The sequence below is a fragment of the Gopherus flavomarginatus genome, chromosome 6, assembly GCF_025201925.1.
Source record: "Gopherus flavomarginatus isolate rGopFla2 chromosome 6, rGopFla2.mat.asm, whole genome shotgun sequence".
Classification (NCBI taxonomy): Eukaryota; Metazoa; Chordata; order Testudines; family Testudinidae; genus Gopherus; species Gopherus flavomarginatus.
The window spans coordinates 27434428-27451126 of record NC_066622.1 but is presented as its reverse complement, the minus strand read 5'-3'; the positions used below and the strand labels follow the sequence as shown (position 1 = coordinate 27451126).

General features: G+C 38.2%; 1 protein-coding gene across 1 annotated transcript in view; it reads left to right on the top strand.

Moving 5' to 3' along the window:
• The window catches only part of CACNA2D3 (calcium voltage-gated channel auxiliary subunit alpha2delta 3), a 689427-nt gene that overhangs the window by 540621 nt on the left and 132107 nt on the right, over positions 1-16699 (top strand). Inside the window, exons 18-26 of the mRNA XM_050959084.1 lie at positions 1410-1481; positions 1730-1791; positions 3185-3252; positions 5381-5426; positions 5574-5671; positions 6929-7022; positions 9575-9670; positions 13480-13601; positions 13971-14051. Of these exons, the coding sequence (XP_050815041.1) occupies positions 1410-1481; positions 1730-1791; positions 3185-3252; positions 5381-5426; positions 5574-5671; positions 6929-7022; positions 9575-9670; positions 13480-13601; positions 13971-14051 (739 nt within the window). The remainder of the gene's footprint in view (positions 1-1409; positions 1482-1729; positions 1792-3184; positions 3253-5380; positions 5427-5573; positions 5672-6928; positions 7023-9574; positions 9671-13479; positions 13602-13970; positions 14052-16699) is intronic.

The window sequence follows — 16699 nt, the reverse complement described above, 5'->3', positions numbered from 1 at the left end:
GTACAGCATTGTTTCCAAATATTGTAAATAGCAATGATTTAAGAGAGAATGAAATGCTCATTTCATAACACACTTCAGCATTTATTTATTTATTTTATTGTCCTTTATAAAACATACTTTAGTGTAAGAACTGGTTTGCCAGATAAAATATTATACTATATCTGAAAATATGGTAGCTCATCTGCAGAGTGAGCATGAATGAATAAGTAATTAGTGAGAATCTGTAATGAGAATTATCTTTATGAAGTATTTAAAACAAATATTGTTATTGCTTGCTAGACAAATATCCACAAACAGAACAAATTTTAATTTAAAATATATCATAAAGATACCTTCCCTAAGTTCTCTCTGCCTGTGCCATTAATTAAAAATACAGCAGAATAAGAAAGTATCAGGAGCTTCTAATCCTAAACCGGTAAATAAACAAACACCACTTCACCTTGAATCATCCCTTAGAATATGTGCCAACTATTTATGCTAAATTATCTGTTCAACCTTGTATTTAGGTGTAACACTGTTGAGTATCTTTCCCAGACCTGAAGAAGAGCTCTGTGTAGCTTGAAAGCTTGTCTCTCACCAACAGAAATTAGTCCAATAAATTATATTACCTCACCCAACTTGTCTCTAATATCCTGGGATTGACGCAGCTACAACAACACTGCGTACAAATACAGAAAACACACCCAGGCAATACTCACATTACTCTCAAATAGCAGCTCTTATCATATTTCTCCCTTTCCCAAAAACCTGGCTAGATAGCTCTAAAATATTGAACTTAGTGGCCTATTTCAAATAAACAGACAGGGGTAGTAAGTTACAAAGCTAAGGGCTCCTCACAAAGAATGTCTTGCCATTTATTCCTCTCTCACACTGAGGGAGCTCCAGGTCAAGCACCTTGAAACAGTAGATTTGGTGCTTCAGGAAGGCATTCTTTGGCCATTTAGGATTTTACAGGTAAAAATCAATACTTTAAACTCCACACAGAATCTGTGAGGCAGCCAGTGCAGATCACAGAACACTGCTGTTGTGTGTTCCTGGTGAGACATTGCTTACCTAGTGGACTGTCCCATTCTGTACCAGTTTCAGTTTCTGGTTTGATTTAAGGTGTAGCCCAGTGTAGAGCACCAAATGGAAGTTGAAAGAAAAATGAAATAACTGTAGTTATTACTTTGCCATTGTATGGTTTGTTGACATAGCTGAATCACAGATTATTTCCCTCCTACCTTATCATAACACCTCTAACAGACACCGTTATTGGAAGTGCAGCAGTAATTTCTGAAAAATTGTGTTCTAACCATATGAACACAAAGAACTGCTGTGACCAAACGAAAATATTTGGGAACTTTGGGATGTGAAAATTACTAAATACACACATGAAGGAAATGACAAAAATGTTTTTCTCATTTCAGCTTCGAAATGCAATGGTGAATCGGAAAACAGGGAAATTTTCTATGGAGGTGAAGAAGACAGTGGACAAAGGGGTACAATGTATAAAATGTTCTTCCTGCTAAATGTAAACTAAATAGATGTTTAAATGATCCTTGAAGATTATTTGGAATAGATATGTTTCACTAAGATTATTTTTCTCTTGCCTTTGATAATCCTGAGCCACTCATGTACCTTTTATGTCATTATTAACCTTATCACCAACTAACCATTTACTCTTTTACAAATTTCTCATAGTAAACTAATCTTGTTTTCTTTTCTGACTTTCTTGTTCTGAATCTAGAAACGGGTATTGGTGATGACAAATGACTACTATTATACAGACATCAGGGGTACTCCTTTCAGGTAGAGCTGACCATAAGAAATGGACATTTCATCAGACTCATTGTACTTGCATTTGTACAAAGCTTGTGAGTTTGTTAAAAGAGCATCAGCAGGAGTTCACAATAAAATATTCTTGGACAATGCTGAAAATAGCAAAGAAAAGAGGCTTTCCAGCATTCCTTTCACCTTTTCCAGGGATGGAAAGTTTGTGCAAGCTCACATAGGCAAACTCACTGTGTTTGTCATGGCTTACATTTCATTAAAAAAATATTCAGTTGAGGTTTACATTGAACAAGAGGTTTTTGCAAGTACTCAGAGAGCTATAAATACTATAATCCATTTAACTAACTACATATTGAGCCCAATTTTGATTTTTTTTTCCACAACAAAAATGCAATATAAATGGAGGTAGTATTTCACTTCCAATTTGAGGTTTTTACATTTTGTTTCCCTGAACTATCTTCAGTGTATTTGTCCAACTAAAACTGAATAAGTCAGCCATATTATTTTGGCATGGGTTTTAACAAAAATGGCAAGAAATCGCTAACTGAATGCCCAAAATTGATTTAGAAATAATCTGTTAATAGAAGTATATTTATGGTAGCCTATGTTCAAAGAAGGAAGCTGATAATTGCAGAACTCTGCTGAAATATTCCTGTGAGCCTGGCCACCCTCTTAGCACATATGACTGTCAAAAAGTATCCTGCACTGCAGCTGCATGAGTTCACTAGAAAGTGGGAGGCACTTTTAGGGTCTCCTCCCATGCACCTCATCACTCCTGAGCAACCCAGTGATAGATTTCCTTAAAAACAAACAAACCAATTCCTTAATTTTTGAAAAACTTTAAGTGGAGGTAAATAAAGTCAATGAAAAAAATATATAAACAGGCAAAAAAATGTGAGCAGCAGAAAAATTACATTAAGAATTTCTTCCTGATACTGGTATCATGTTCTGTTATTTCTTTCCTTTCACCATTTCCATTGGCTCCCACACTTGGTAAAATTTCTCAATAGCTGAGTCTGATTTGTAAAGAGTTGTCATCTCCATTGTAAGCCTGTGTGGGCAAGTTCAGAATTTGGATGAGGAATGAGCATGCTGGGTGAATAGTTGTGTACTTAGAGTGGCTTCTTTGTTAGTTTGCCAGAGAGTGAATGGTTTGCTGCACCTCTAAGCGCACACAAATACAACCAATAGTTGCTGGCGTATCAAACCCCACATGAACTCCATATTCTGTGATTCTATGGCATTCAAAGTAGCTAGATGAACAATAAATATAATAGTGGGGTTTTGGAAACAAACTGTTTTTTAAAATGTGCATAGTACATGAACTGGAATTGTTAGCAAGGCAAAATAGCTCTGTCTCTGCTGTTATTTGTGCCACAGATTTCAAGGTCTGCTTTATTTCTCTGCGCAGTTTAGGTGTGGCTCTCTCTAGAGGACATGGCAAATATTTCTTCAGAGGGAACGTAACTATAGAAGAAGGTAAGATACCATCCACCGTCTCGTGATGCTTACACAATAATTTTATTATTGATCTTTAGTGGGCCTAAAGCTTGTGCATCTCTCACATGATTTCTCTGCAGATTCCCTAGCAGGATTAGACCATTTCTGATATTCTTGACATTTAAGCATTTGAATATGACATGTAATCAGAATGTGCTTACGAATCTTCTTTTCTGGAAGCCTCCCATGCTGAAGAATCACTCAAAGACTCGTATTTGCTGTTAATAATTCTTATAGAAGAAACTTCATGCTAATTTCTGAATCAGTATATTGGATACATTTAAAGTAGTATTTTGCTATGCCCAGACTGCAGTGTAGTAAGCCTTATCGCCACCAAATTTAGAATAAGTCTATGTTAATCAACTTAGAACTAGGTGTAGAGCTGAGTGCTTTTGATTTTGATATATTGTTAGCTTTTTTTAGCAAAACTAAAAGAAAAAAACACTTTCTTCTTTCTGGACCTTTAATTTTTGGTAAATTCATTAGAGAATTAAAATGGTGATCAAAGAGCTTTCCTAGAAGGAGAGGTTGGGTGAGAAGAGGCAGCTGTGGGGGAATGAGGTCTGTGGACTTCCACCTATATGGAATACAGTGTGAGAGGATCTTAGGGAAGGGCAATCAGGAAAATGAAAGGTCAGCAATAATGGAGGAGCTTGGTAGGCAGGAGGATCCCCAGGAGCAGGTAGGTGGCTACCAACATATAATGGCTGTAACTGTATGCTGGGCATTCACAGTGGAGGAGTCTTGTGCTGGGAGAGTGAGAAGAGAAGTTGTAGTGGTAGCTCCAAATAATCAGCATTGTGTGGAAAAAAAAGGTTAAAAAAGGAGTGCTTGCTGCTTATCCTTAAGGCTTGAGGAAAAACACTGAGAAGATCTGGGTTCAATTCCCAGCTCTCCCCACAGACTTTTTCTGAGACCTGCAGACAAGTCAGTTCATGTTTGTGGATCTTAGTTCCCTACCTCACAGAGTTGTTGTGAAGGTAAGTACATCAATGTTTGTGAGGGACTCAGATACCATATAAGTACCTAGAAAGAAAGGTAGCATGTTCTTTCGTTCTTTCTTTCTTTCTTGTAGTGTGAGCTCTTCAGGCAGTGACTGTTCCTACTTCTCTTTCTAGAAAAATGTCTGATGCTACCATCAACATAATACACAGTAATAATAAAGTATTGCCTGAATGTAGAAAACTTGGACCTTAAGTTTGACCTGCAGAGCATATTGCTCACATGTAATTGCATTCATAAACCCCACATTTATGCCCATGATTACTTATGTACTTACATCTTCATAGGTAAAACTCAGAGTCCACATTATGAAAATTTAGCCCATTTGGTTTTATCCCATGGGACTGACATGCCTACATTTACTGATATGAGATTAAGAGTTTTCAAATTCCCAGAGTTCAGATTTATGGTTCTATATAACTAATAATACAGTACTGATTTACAGGCATCTCCATGAATTGTTAATACAATAGACCCCTTCTAGACTATTCTGAACAGGGGCGGCTCTAGGTATTTTGCCGCCCCAAGCACGGCAGGCAGGCTGCCTTCGGCAGCTTGCCCGCAGGAGGTCCCCAGTCCCGCGGATTCGGCGGCACGCCTGCTTGGCGTGCTGGTTCCTGGAGCCACCCCTGATTCTGTAAACTCCTGTTTATGTTCATGAGATCATGGTATCCTTTTGTTTAAAAAAAATACTATCATTTCTGAAAAAAAAGGTTTTCCTTGCAACTCTAGATTATGATGGCACATAAAGGGCGTTTATTAAAATAACAAGAGCGTGGGAATTCAAAGTTGTCTGGTATTTTACCTTAATACAGCTCTTTCTGCTCAGATCTTCTTCGGATCACCAGACATATCATATAAGCTTAGATATCTGTGCACAAACAAATGATTGTATTCCTGGCATTTCATCCTTAACACTCATTTACTTGGCTCATGCCACTTTGTCAGACCCTGAAGTGTATGTGAACATATTTTTCTGTGATTTATTATGCTGTGGTAATAATACTCCTTCCAAGAAGGAAGAGTGTATGCTCTGAAGTGTATATAAATACCCATCTGTTACCTAGACTGCTTCCTATATAACATATTATTATTCCTGTTTCAGGTTTGCATGATTTAGAGCACCCTGATGTATCTTTGGCAGATGAATGGTAAGTCTTAAACAAAGCATGTTTAATATTAATGTTTGTTTAATATTGTTTGTGCTTACTGTGCCCAGCTCCTCACATTCAAAGACAAAGAGAGATCGTGCTTATAAATATTTACATTGTAGTATTTTGGCAACATTATGTTCTCAGGTCATATTGCAACACTGACGTACATCCTGAACACCATCAAATGGCTCAGCTAGAAGCTATTAAACTCTACCTCACAGGAAAAGAGCCATTGCTTCAATGTGAGTATGTTAAATATTTTATACTAATAAGTTTTATAAACGTTCCCTTATCTAAACAATGATTGTATTTAAACCTTACATAATAAAATGCTAATTAGTTGAATTGCTAATTTGGTTGGACAGGTAAGTGACATCATCTTGCAAATTCCATATTTACTTGAGAGCATAAGACAATCTATTGGTGTAGTACTTACATGTACTGATACCGAGATATTTACCATAAATAGTATTGACAAACCAAACACTGGATTTCCAGTTCACACTAGGCGGCCATGCTATCTTGTGTCATGGTTTCCTCAGATCTTATTAATTAAGGATGGTGGGGCTGAGACAGTACTTGGATAAGACTTCTAGAGAAAACACCATATGCTTCAGGAAGTGATGATGGTGAACTTTGAGGGAAGTGGCACTTTTCCTGAACAGTTAGAAGAGCACCAGTACTCCAGTTCTGTAGAAGAGCCAGGTTGTCCTTTAGATGAAATGTAAACCTGAGACCTGGAACTCTCATGATCATTGATCAACGCACACAGTAAAATGACACAGAGATGGATTTAAGTAGCAGGCGGCAACTTTATTAATTTAATATTGGGGAAGGATTCTCTCTGGCCTGTTCCCTTTGTTCCTGGCATTTAAGTGGTCCAATGAAAAGTTACAGGACTCCTGCCATAAAACTCATAACTCCCTCTCGCGGGCAAGGGGGACAGAGGGTACCAACTGAGGACCTTGATCTGCAAAGATTCAGGTCTCCCCTTTTTCCATAGGCCCACGGTCGACCAACAAAATCCCAGGAGTTTTTCTTCTGGAGCTGATCCTTTTGGTTGATTTGGGTGGGTCATTTTAATATACCTGATAGCTTGTTCTGCAAGAGAGTGAGCATTAATATGGGATCTTGCATAATACCAGCATGAGAAATTGCATTGTTTTACCTAAACTCTCAAGTCACTTCAAATGGATAAGGTATTCCTCGCTTCCTAATCTAACATTGCTGCTGGTGTCATTGTAAAGGCTGCCAGTTTCACAGAAGCAAAAAGCATGAGGGCAAATTTTGGTGATGGTTGACGTGAAGTAATTTACACCTTTACGTATTTAGCTTGTAATTCTGTGAAGAGCCCGTATGCTTAAAGTAGATGAAATATACGTTGAATATAAATAATTAATACTATTTCTGTGCAGTTCACCTAATAAAATATTTTGATTTGACTCTTTTTCATCACACATATCATCTATTTTTGCTATTGATTTAATACATTTTCATAGGTGACAAAGAATTGATACAAGAAGTTCTGTTTGATGCAGTGGTGAGTGCACCGATAGAAGCTTATTGGACAAGTCTAGCACTAAATAAGTCAGAGTAAGTAAATAAATACATATGCACATTTTAGTACAATAAAAAAAGTATACGCTGACACGTAGTGAAATATGATTATGAAATATGATTGAAAAACACCTTAGCAATTTAAGAACCTTTTACCCAGATACTGTGTAGATGGGTACATTATACATACCTATGTAGTTGAGCTAATCAGGTGATGAAAAATTGTGGGAGATTATTTGTGAGTTCATTTTCTTCAAGCATTTGAGAGCTTGAACTTCACTAAAGTGAATGAAAAGCAAATGTAAAACATTTAAGCTTAAATATTCATTTAAGGCCAATTTGCAACAGATTAGGCACTTTTAAAATTTGCAGTTTATGCCATTTTGGCTAGTTTTTGAGGTTATACAATCTTTAACAATACAGAATAACATATGAAACTAGCAAACAATGTAGGAATTGAAAATACAACACTGTATTTGGAATTATTCTCTAAGAAATGAATGAAACGTTTCTAAAAACGAATATATCTGTGAATTTGTAATTTGTTTGAGACCAGGTTATGTACATAAAACAGTGAAATTAATAACATAAATTATTCAATGCACGTTCACTCCAACTTTCTAGACATAAGTCTTGGATATGAAAGCATATAGATCTTAACATTTTCCAAAACCAGATTGGAACTAAATGCTCTACTGTAAAGTACATTAGCTATTCCTTTATTTGAGCTTTTACACTACAGATGATACACTAAAACTATAGTAGTATGCAGAGAAATGTGATATATATTGGGAAAATAGGTAATTTGATTAGCAAAGCCTATGTGAGCTATCATTGTAGAAGGGGAATTCTGGAGACTATCCAGATGAGATTTGATCAAGTTTGTACAATTTTCTGTGTTGTATGAAAAGGCCTGTTATTGTAAAGCCACATATAATACAGTGAGGTAATTAGTTGAGGTTGGTTTATAATTACTAGGATTGTGATTTTTCCATCTCCGTTTTTAGGAAACTGAGTGAAAAAGAGAAAATACCATGGAAATACAAGTTTTGTTCTGTTTAAGTCAAATGTTAAAAAAAAAGATCAAAAGTTAGTTTAAAAATACACAACAAAAATCCAGCCTGAAAAAGTGTTTTAATTATTCTACCTATAAAATTAATTGTGCTTATATTGTGCACTGAACTGATAATGAACTGGGTGTTAGCCAGTCTGCTCTTAAGAGATAAGAAATTATTTCCTATGTCTGCCACTTGTGTTAATATACCCTAAGCTTTGAGGGTGAAATTCGCACAGCAGAATAAGGTCTTTTGAATCCTCCAACACACTGGAACTACAGCTATTCCGCTTCATACGTGGAAGGCAACTTCAGAGGATGTGTACAGGGAGAATTTTATACCCCTTTTATATCCTCTCTGCCATTACAGACATAGTTCATTGTGGAGGAATAGGGGATTGGAGGCTGGCAGTGGGAGGGCCAAAGGTATAATTGGTTTTGTGATAATGTGAATCTAGGGGCTCCAAATCCTCAGAGATGATCATAGAACTGGAAGGGACTGTGAGAGGTCATCTAGTCCAGTCCCCTGTGCTCATGTCAGGACTAAGTATTATCTAGACCATCCCTGATAAGTGTTTGTTTTACCTGTTCATAAAAATCTCCAATGATTCCACAATCTCCCTAGGCAGTTTCTACCAGTGCTAACCACTCTGACAGCTAGGAAGTTTTTCTTAATGTTCAACCTAAACCACCCTCGCTGCAGTGTAAACCCATTGCTTCTTGTCCTGATCTCAGAGGTTAAGGAGAATAATTTTTCTGCCTCCTCCTTGTAACAGCCTCTTATATACTTGAAAACTGGGATCCCACTGGATATGCCCTTCCAGCTTGACTGTGAGCCACTGATAAATATTCTCTGGGAATAGTTTTTCAACCAGTTATGCACCCACCTTATAGTAGCTCCATTGGATTGTATTTCTAGTTTGTTTATGAAAAGATCATGTGAGACGGTATCGAAAGCCTTACTAAAGTCAAGATATACCACATCCACTGTTTCCCCACATCCACAAGGCTTGTTACCCTGTCAAAGAAAGCTATTAGATTGGTTTGACATGATTTGTTCTTGGCAAATCCATGCTGATTGTTACTTATCATTTTATTATCTTCTAGGTGTTTGCAAATTAATTGCTTAATTATTTGCTCCATTATCTTTCCGGAAACTGAAGTTAAGCTGACTGGTCTGTAACTCCCTTGGTCGTCCCTATGTCCCTTTTTTATACTTGGGCACTATATTTGAGGTAGTGGGTGAGCAGGGTTTGTAGTCCCTATCCCAGCGTAGGACCAGGTTGAGTGACCCTTTCTTCCCCCAGTCTTCATGTAATTCCACCGCACAAATCCACCTTGATGAAACAGATTTCTTGCAGCGGCCAAAAAACTTCTCAAACTATGCGTGTGTTTGTTTTATCTCAACAAAAATGAACATGTCTTTCAATAAATTTAAAAATAAGAGGCATAAGATCAAAAATGCTATTTCACTAGCTCTATCTATTTACTGTTTAGAAATGTTTATCTTTGCTTGTGTGCTGCTTTATTTCAGAAATTCTGACAAGGGAGTGGAAGTTGCCTTTCTTGGAACCCGGACAGGGCTATCTCGTATCAACTTGTTTGTGGGACCAGAGCAACTTACTAATCGGTAAGTCACACGACTGTGCTGAAGGAGCAGGTGGGAAGGCAAAGACATTTTTTAGGAGATGTGCTCTTTTTTTCCCCCTCAAAGTTTCACACTGGCAAAGCTAAATACATAGAATAAACAAGAACAATTCTTGTAGTCTTTAGATTTTTCTGTAACTTTTGGAACTAGTTGGTGATATTTTTCACCTGCGTATCAGCTATAATAGGGGCCTGTTTTAGTCCATATATTTGCTTTTTTCTACCTTCCTGGAGTTAGACTCATATCCTGATTATTCAGTGCAAAACTAAGATGATACTGGAGCTGCAGAAGATGGGGGGACATTATGCAATTTTTTCTTAAGCCCATCCCAAAATAAATGTCTTTAGGTGTTTCCAGCAGTTATTCATCCCAGTTGTGGAATTCCCTCAACTGAAGGTCTGTAACACTTAGTATTTTGATATTGCTAAATCAATACTTTAATTTTACTTATTCTGTCATGCCTTTGGCTCACAAAATGGTAGATATGCATTATGTCATTTGTAACGTGCAAGGATACTTCAGTTTGAAGGGTTATATATAGGTTGAGCACTGTCTCATATCTCAGTCTACCATGAGATACTTGGACAGAGGATTGCTATGGCTTCAAAGTATAATCGATGCCATTTAAGTATTTTATAGTATTAAATTTGAAAGAGAAAAAAAGCCATAGAAAAATATGTTTTAAAATGTAATCACAATGCTCATTTTAAAGTTCCTTAATACTGAATATTGCACAGCGTAGAAAGGAAAATAATTCTCCACCAGTTATATTAAGCTTAGATAATATAGACAGTAGGATTATGTTGAATATTATGGGAAATGGTTTATCTTTATATATTGGACTTTTTTTTCTAAACAATTTAGTGTCAGTGTGATTGTTTTATACTTTGAGTAAGGGCAAAACTTAGAAAGTATGAGTAATATGAATATTTGGGATTGTTGTTTGGTGTTGTTTAGAGATTAGTGCAGAGGTGTCAAAGTCAGGAAATGTTCATTCCATGCCCATCTTTGCATTGGCTTACTCCATGATTTTAGGAAAGATACTTACACCCTGTGTGCATCAGTTTTCCATCTGTTTAAAATGAGGAAATATAATATGCCCCGACTGGGATTCTCCAATGAAAGCTGCCATAAAAGAGTCCAACACCTATTAAAGTCAATGAGAGTCCTTCCATTTACTAGTGTAGGTTGGATCAGGTCCCAAGGCCCAAATTCATAAAGGGACTTAGTGTTGCAATACTGAGGTTGCAGTCCCTAACTTTTAGTTGCCTAGTCACCTAGTGGAATCCACAGAACCTAGGTTAGGCACCCAGGCTTCCTATATAATGAATGGGGAGTGTTAGGCACCTAACAACGGGAAATACCAAAGCTGGCACAGTAGGCGGGGAGATGCCTTAAATATCCAATATCACATGCCAAGAATAGGGGTAAGTACTAAGCCATGCACCTCTCAAGGAGTTAGGTGCTACATCTGGGCTGGAGGAAGGTGCCTATCTCTGCTTGGGATCCATAGCCATAAACCCTTTTCCAGAGTCAGGTGCCTAAGCTGTTTCTTGCAAGAATGGTGGCAGCATACCCAAACCTTTCGCAAAATGGCCTGGTGAAGGAAGAGGTGAAGAGGAAAAGCAGCATCCTCTCATATAATATTTAGAGTGCCCTATGTTCAAATTCCTGCTCGTTATCAGGGGTCTTCCATGTCCTGGGTGAGTTCCCTACCAACTGGGCTAGTGCTTATGAAGGAGCATGTGTTTTGTGTGTAGTTAGGCATGCTCTGAGCATACCTATTGGATTGGGCTCTTGAGGCAAGCGAATTGGGACAATGTCTAGTTTCATCTGGTTTGAGGATCTTTGCTGGACCTTGGACATAAGATAGGCACTGGCCAGGACTGAGGCAACAGTGCACATGCCCAGAGGTGGAAATGTCCCTCAAGGAGCTAAACTGTGGAAATTTACGTCCCAAGGGATTTTAAGTATCTCCAGGGCTAGGCAGCAGCTTCGTAGGTATTTTGAGTACCTCAGCATCACCTAAATGTTGGTCTTGGGCCTCTAAAGGAGAAGTTGGCACCTAAGTCCTTGTGGAGATCTGAGCATAAGTGCAAAGGTGTTATAGCAACATGTTAGTACTATATGCACCATGTACCTATGAGAGAGAGATAAAAATTCAGACAGTAACTTGAGAGGTTAGCTGTTCACAATAGATTAATTCCCACAGTTAGCATGAGACAGAAGTTGGTGTTTTAGGGCTTGGATATCATAAAGTAAAACCAGACAGAATTATCTATTAAAAGTCAATTTTCTGCTATCTACTCACATATTTCTATTCTAATCCTGTACAACAATCACAATGACAAAAAAAAAAAACAAACCCTCAAACCATTACTTTTATTTACTTAGAGTCCAGTCCTGTTCCCTCTGAAGTCCATGGCAAAACTCTATTGACTTCAGCAGCAGCAGGAAAACGCCCTTAATTTTTACCTATTTGAACACATCATATTATTAGGAAATCATGTTGACAGTATAACTGTTTTTTATGCTCCATCCAGCATCTGCAGTCAATATGTCAATCCTTTTAAGAGAGCCAATAATATTTAATATAATTCTGGGAAAATCAACATTAGAGCAATGTTCAGCATTGTGTAGGAACAGATACTTGTCTTCTCTTATAGTTAAATATTCCTCACCATTAAACTGCAAAGACAACAGTGGAAATGAATTAAAAAGCTGAATCATTGGTGTGTGAAAAGGTTTTAAGAAAGAAGGTACTCGTTTTGACCTCCCTAATACATCTTTACCCAGGATTTGTCTTTAAGGACCTATTTCTATGGAATTGCAATATGCAAGTGCAAATATGTGTGGAACATATTGATTTCAGTGCCAGAAAATGTTACGCAGCAATTTTTGGAAGTATGCGTTTTTTAAAATGAAGCTCTCTGAAATAAACGTCCTCTAGTTAGTGTAGCTTATTGCAAGAGGCTCTGTGTATTGCAAATGTCAGGTAAACACGTATGTGTTTTGTGCAAGGTAATCCAGTACTTATACTTATGATAACTAAGGATTTCTGCATGGTATTAATCTGAATACACAATATTGTTGTTGGGTGAAAGATTTATGAGCTGAAATCAGTGGCCTTGCAGCTTGTGCTGCTGTTGTCCTCATCCAGCACACTGGATGCAATGAGCATGGAGAAGATAGTTGCATTTTTAACTCATATGACCCCTCCCTACTACCACAGGCATCTTTCCCTGACATCCTTTTTTGGGGAAGAATATAGCCAAGTTCATTGTTCATCCCTCCCACTATTTCTTCTTGGGAAGAACAGTTATTAATCATGTTGGCCTAACTCAAGACTTGAACTTGGATTGCTTGAAACAGTTGCCCTCACTTGTTACAACCTCTCTTCCACCACACACAGCTAGTTTAAAAAGTAAAACATTATTTGAAGAAGTTGCTAGAAAGAAAGACATCTTTTTTAGTTTCTACAGTAATACAATTTTCCACAGTACTGCTTGACTTTGGTTGAGTTTTTTACCCCTTTTCCCACTCTTCTCAGCTTGTAAATAGCAGGGTTTCTATGAAATTTGTTGTCTGAGAAGATACTGCAAGTATATCAAGAAATATTCAGTAATCTATTAAACTCTTTTACTGCACAAATGATATAGAAAAGAACCCAAAAGAGGAGTCCATTTTCTTTCCCAAAGACTAAGATGCTGTTTTGTTTTGACTTTCAAGCTTGAAATGTTTTTGTGATATACAAAAAGCAGCAAATATTTTCTTCTTTCTTCTGTTTCAAGAGACTTCCTGACAGCTGAAGACAAAGAGAATATTTTTAATGCTGATCATTTTCCACTCTGGTACAGAAGAGCCGCCGAGCAGATACCGGGCAGCTTTGTCTATTCAATCCCATTTAGTACAGGTCTGTAATTTTATCACATTTAAATACTGAAGCGTGCATAACATTGGGAAGGTTCCACATACGTTGTCGTATTCAGAAGAGGGTATTGAACTGAGTTTCATCTTCTGAAATCTGCACTGACATTTTCACCAAGTTCACAAATCCTGTAATCAGGCATTGTGGGGAAACTTGAAGTGTCACTCCCTGTGCTGTACCTATTTTGTGGATAAATAGAGGCTGTAATTGAATGTCAGATCAGCACTTTCCTGAACATTAAATTCATATGAATATTTGATAATTTTTTCAAACTAAAAATCTACAGCTGAACTTGCTTACACTGCAGTATGTTTGGATTTTAATAGCTTTTTTTTTTTTTTGTACACTTTGTAGAAACAGCAAACAAAAGCAATGTGGTGACAGCTAGTACTGCCATTCAACTTTTAGATGACAGAAAATCTCCAGTGGTTGCAGGTAAAATTGTTTGTTTATTCCTATATGAAAGCAGTGTGTGAATTCCTTACTTTTTCAGACTGTTCTGACTTAGTGGAAATTTCATTCAGAAAGAACAACTGGAAAGAAAATATCTCAAGTGCAACTGAATGCCCTAAAGCCTAGGTCTTTGCAGGCCTCCTCTCCCTAAGAGCTTGAGTCTGTGTCCGTTGGGCACCCAAGTCCCCACTGTAAACTGCGGGTTGGCATAGCAGTAATAACACAGCAGTAATCAGCAAAGATTTTTCAGTACATATAGGAGCAAATCTTCACAATTATAAACCAGAAGGAGTTTTCTTAAGCAAAACAAATGTAACAAAAATCTCTCAAGTATGATAGGATTCACCACATTTTTCAGAATTTGGAAAACACTTGCAATAGTGCGAGACTTAAGGAACTCAATCTATTCAGTTTCTCAAAGAGAAGGTTAAGGAGTGACTTGATCACTATCTAGAAGTACCTACATGAGGAGCAGAAATTTGGTAATAGAGGACTCTTCAGTCTACCAAACAAAGGCCTAACAAGATCAAATGGCTGAATGCTGAAGTCAGACCAATTCAGACTAGAAATAAGGCACCAATTTTTAACAGTGAGGGTAATTAACTACTGGAAAAACTTACCAAGGGTTGTCATGGATTGGTCCATTCCTGGAAATTTTAAAATCAAGTGTGCATGTTTTTCTTTTGAAAGATCAGCTTTAGTTCAACCAACAGCTATTGGAAGTGAAGCCGGAATTAATTCAGGTCCTATGGCTGAAGTTATGCTGGAGGTCAGAATAGGTGACAATCATAATGGTTCCTTTGGTCCTTAAAATCTGTGAATATAGGTGAGGAACTCTGCCTCCCCACTAGCATTCCCCCACCCCTACAGGCCCTTACCTATGATTTTCAGTTGTCTCATATTTGGTTTGAGTTCAAATTAATTCAAAAATTGGTTCTTTCGGAAATTTTTCTCCAGTATCTGAAAATTTTCAGAAGTCTTTTAGTAACGGATGTCTGGTATATTGGAATAACAGAGACTTGGTGGGATAACTCACATGACTGGAGTACTGTCATGGATGGATATAAACTGTTCAGGAAGGACAGGCAGGGCAGAAAAGGTGGGGGAGTTGCATTGTATGTAAGAGAGCAGTATGACTGCTCAGAGCTCCGGTATGAAACTGTAGAAAAACCTGAGAGTCTCTGGATTAAGTTTAGAAGTGTGAGCAACAAGGGTGATGTCATGGTGGGAGTCTGCTATAGACCACCAGACCAGAGGGATGAGGTGGACGAGGCTTTCTTCTGCCAACCAGCAGAAGTTACTAGATCGCAGGCCCTGGTTCTCATGGGAGACTTTAATCACTCTGATATCTGCTGGGAGAGCAATACAGCGGTGCACAGACAATCTAGGAAGTTTTTGGAAAGTGTAAGGGACAATTTCCTGGTCCATGTGCTGGAGGAACCAGCTAGTGGCAGAGCTCTTCTTGACCTGCTGCTCACAAACAGAGAAGAGTTAGTAGGGGAAGCAAAAAGTGGATGGGAACCTGGGAGGCAGTGACCATGAGATGGTCAAGTTCAGGATACTGACACAAGGAAGAAAGGAGAGCAGCAGAACAGACCCTGGACTTCAGAAAAGCAGACTTTGACTCCCTCAGGGAGCTGCTGGGCAGGATCCCCTGGGAAAATAACATGGAGAAAGGAGTCTAGGAGAGCTGGCTGTATTTTAAAGAATCCTTATTGAGGTTACAGGAAAAAAACATCCCGATGTGTAGGAAGAATAGTAAATATGTCAGGCGACCAGCTTGGCTTAACAGTGTAATCCTTGTAATCTTAAACACAAAAAAGAAGCTTAGAAGAAGTGGAAGCTTGGACAAATGACCAGGGAGGAGTATAAAAATATTGCTCAGGCATGCAGGACTGAAATAAGGAAGGCCAAATCACACTTGGAGTTGCAGCCAGCAAGAGATGTTAAGAGTAACAAGAAGGGTTTCTTCAGGTATGTTAGCAACAAGAAGAAAGTCAAGGAAAGTGTGAGCCCCTTACTAAATGAGGGAGGCAACCTAGTGACAGAGGATATGGAAAAAGCTAATGTACTCAATGCTTTTTTTGCCTCTGTCTTCACAAACAAGATCAGCTCCCAGACTGCTGCACTGGGCAGCACAGTATAGGGAGAAGGTGACCAGCCCTCTGTGGAGAAAGAAGTGGTTTGGGACTATTTAGAAAAACTGAACGAGCACAAGTCCATGGGGCCGGATGTGCTGCATTCAAGGGTGCTAAAGGAGTTGGCAGATGTGATTGCAGAGCCATTGGCCATTATCTTTGAAAACTCATGGCAAAGGGGAGAGGTCCAGGGTGACTGGAAAAAGGCTAATGTAGTGCCCATCTTTAAAAAAGGGAAGAAGGATGATCCTGGGAAATACAGGCCAGTCAGCCTCACCTCAGTCCCTGGAAAAATCATGGAGCAGGTCCTCAAGGAATCAATTCTGAAGCACTTATAGGAGAGGAAAGTGATTAGGAACAGTCAGCATGGATTCACCAAGAGCAAGTCATGCCTGACTAACCTAATTGCCTTCTATGATGAGATAACTGGCTCTGTGGATGAGGGGAAAGCAGTGGATGTGTTATTTCTTGACTTTAGCAAAGCTTTTGACA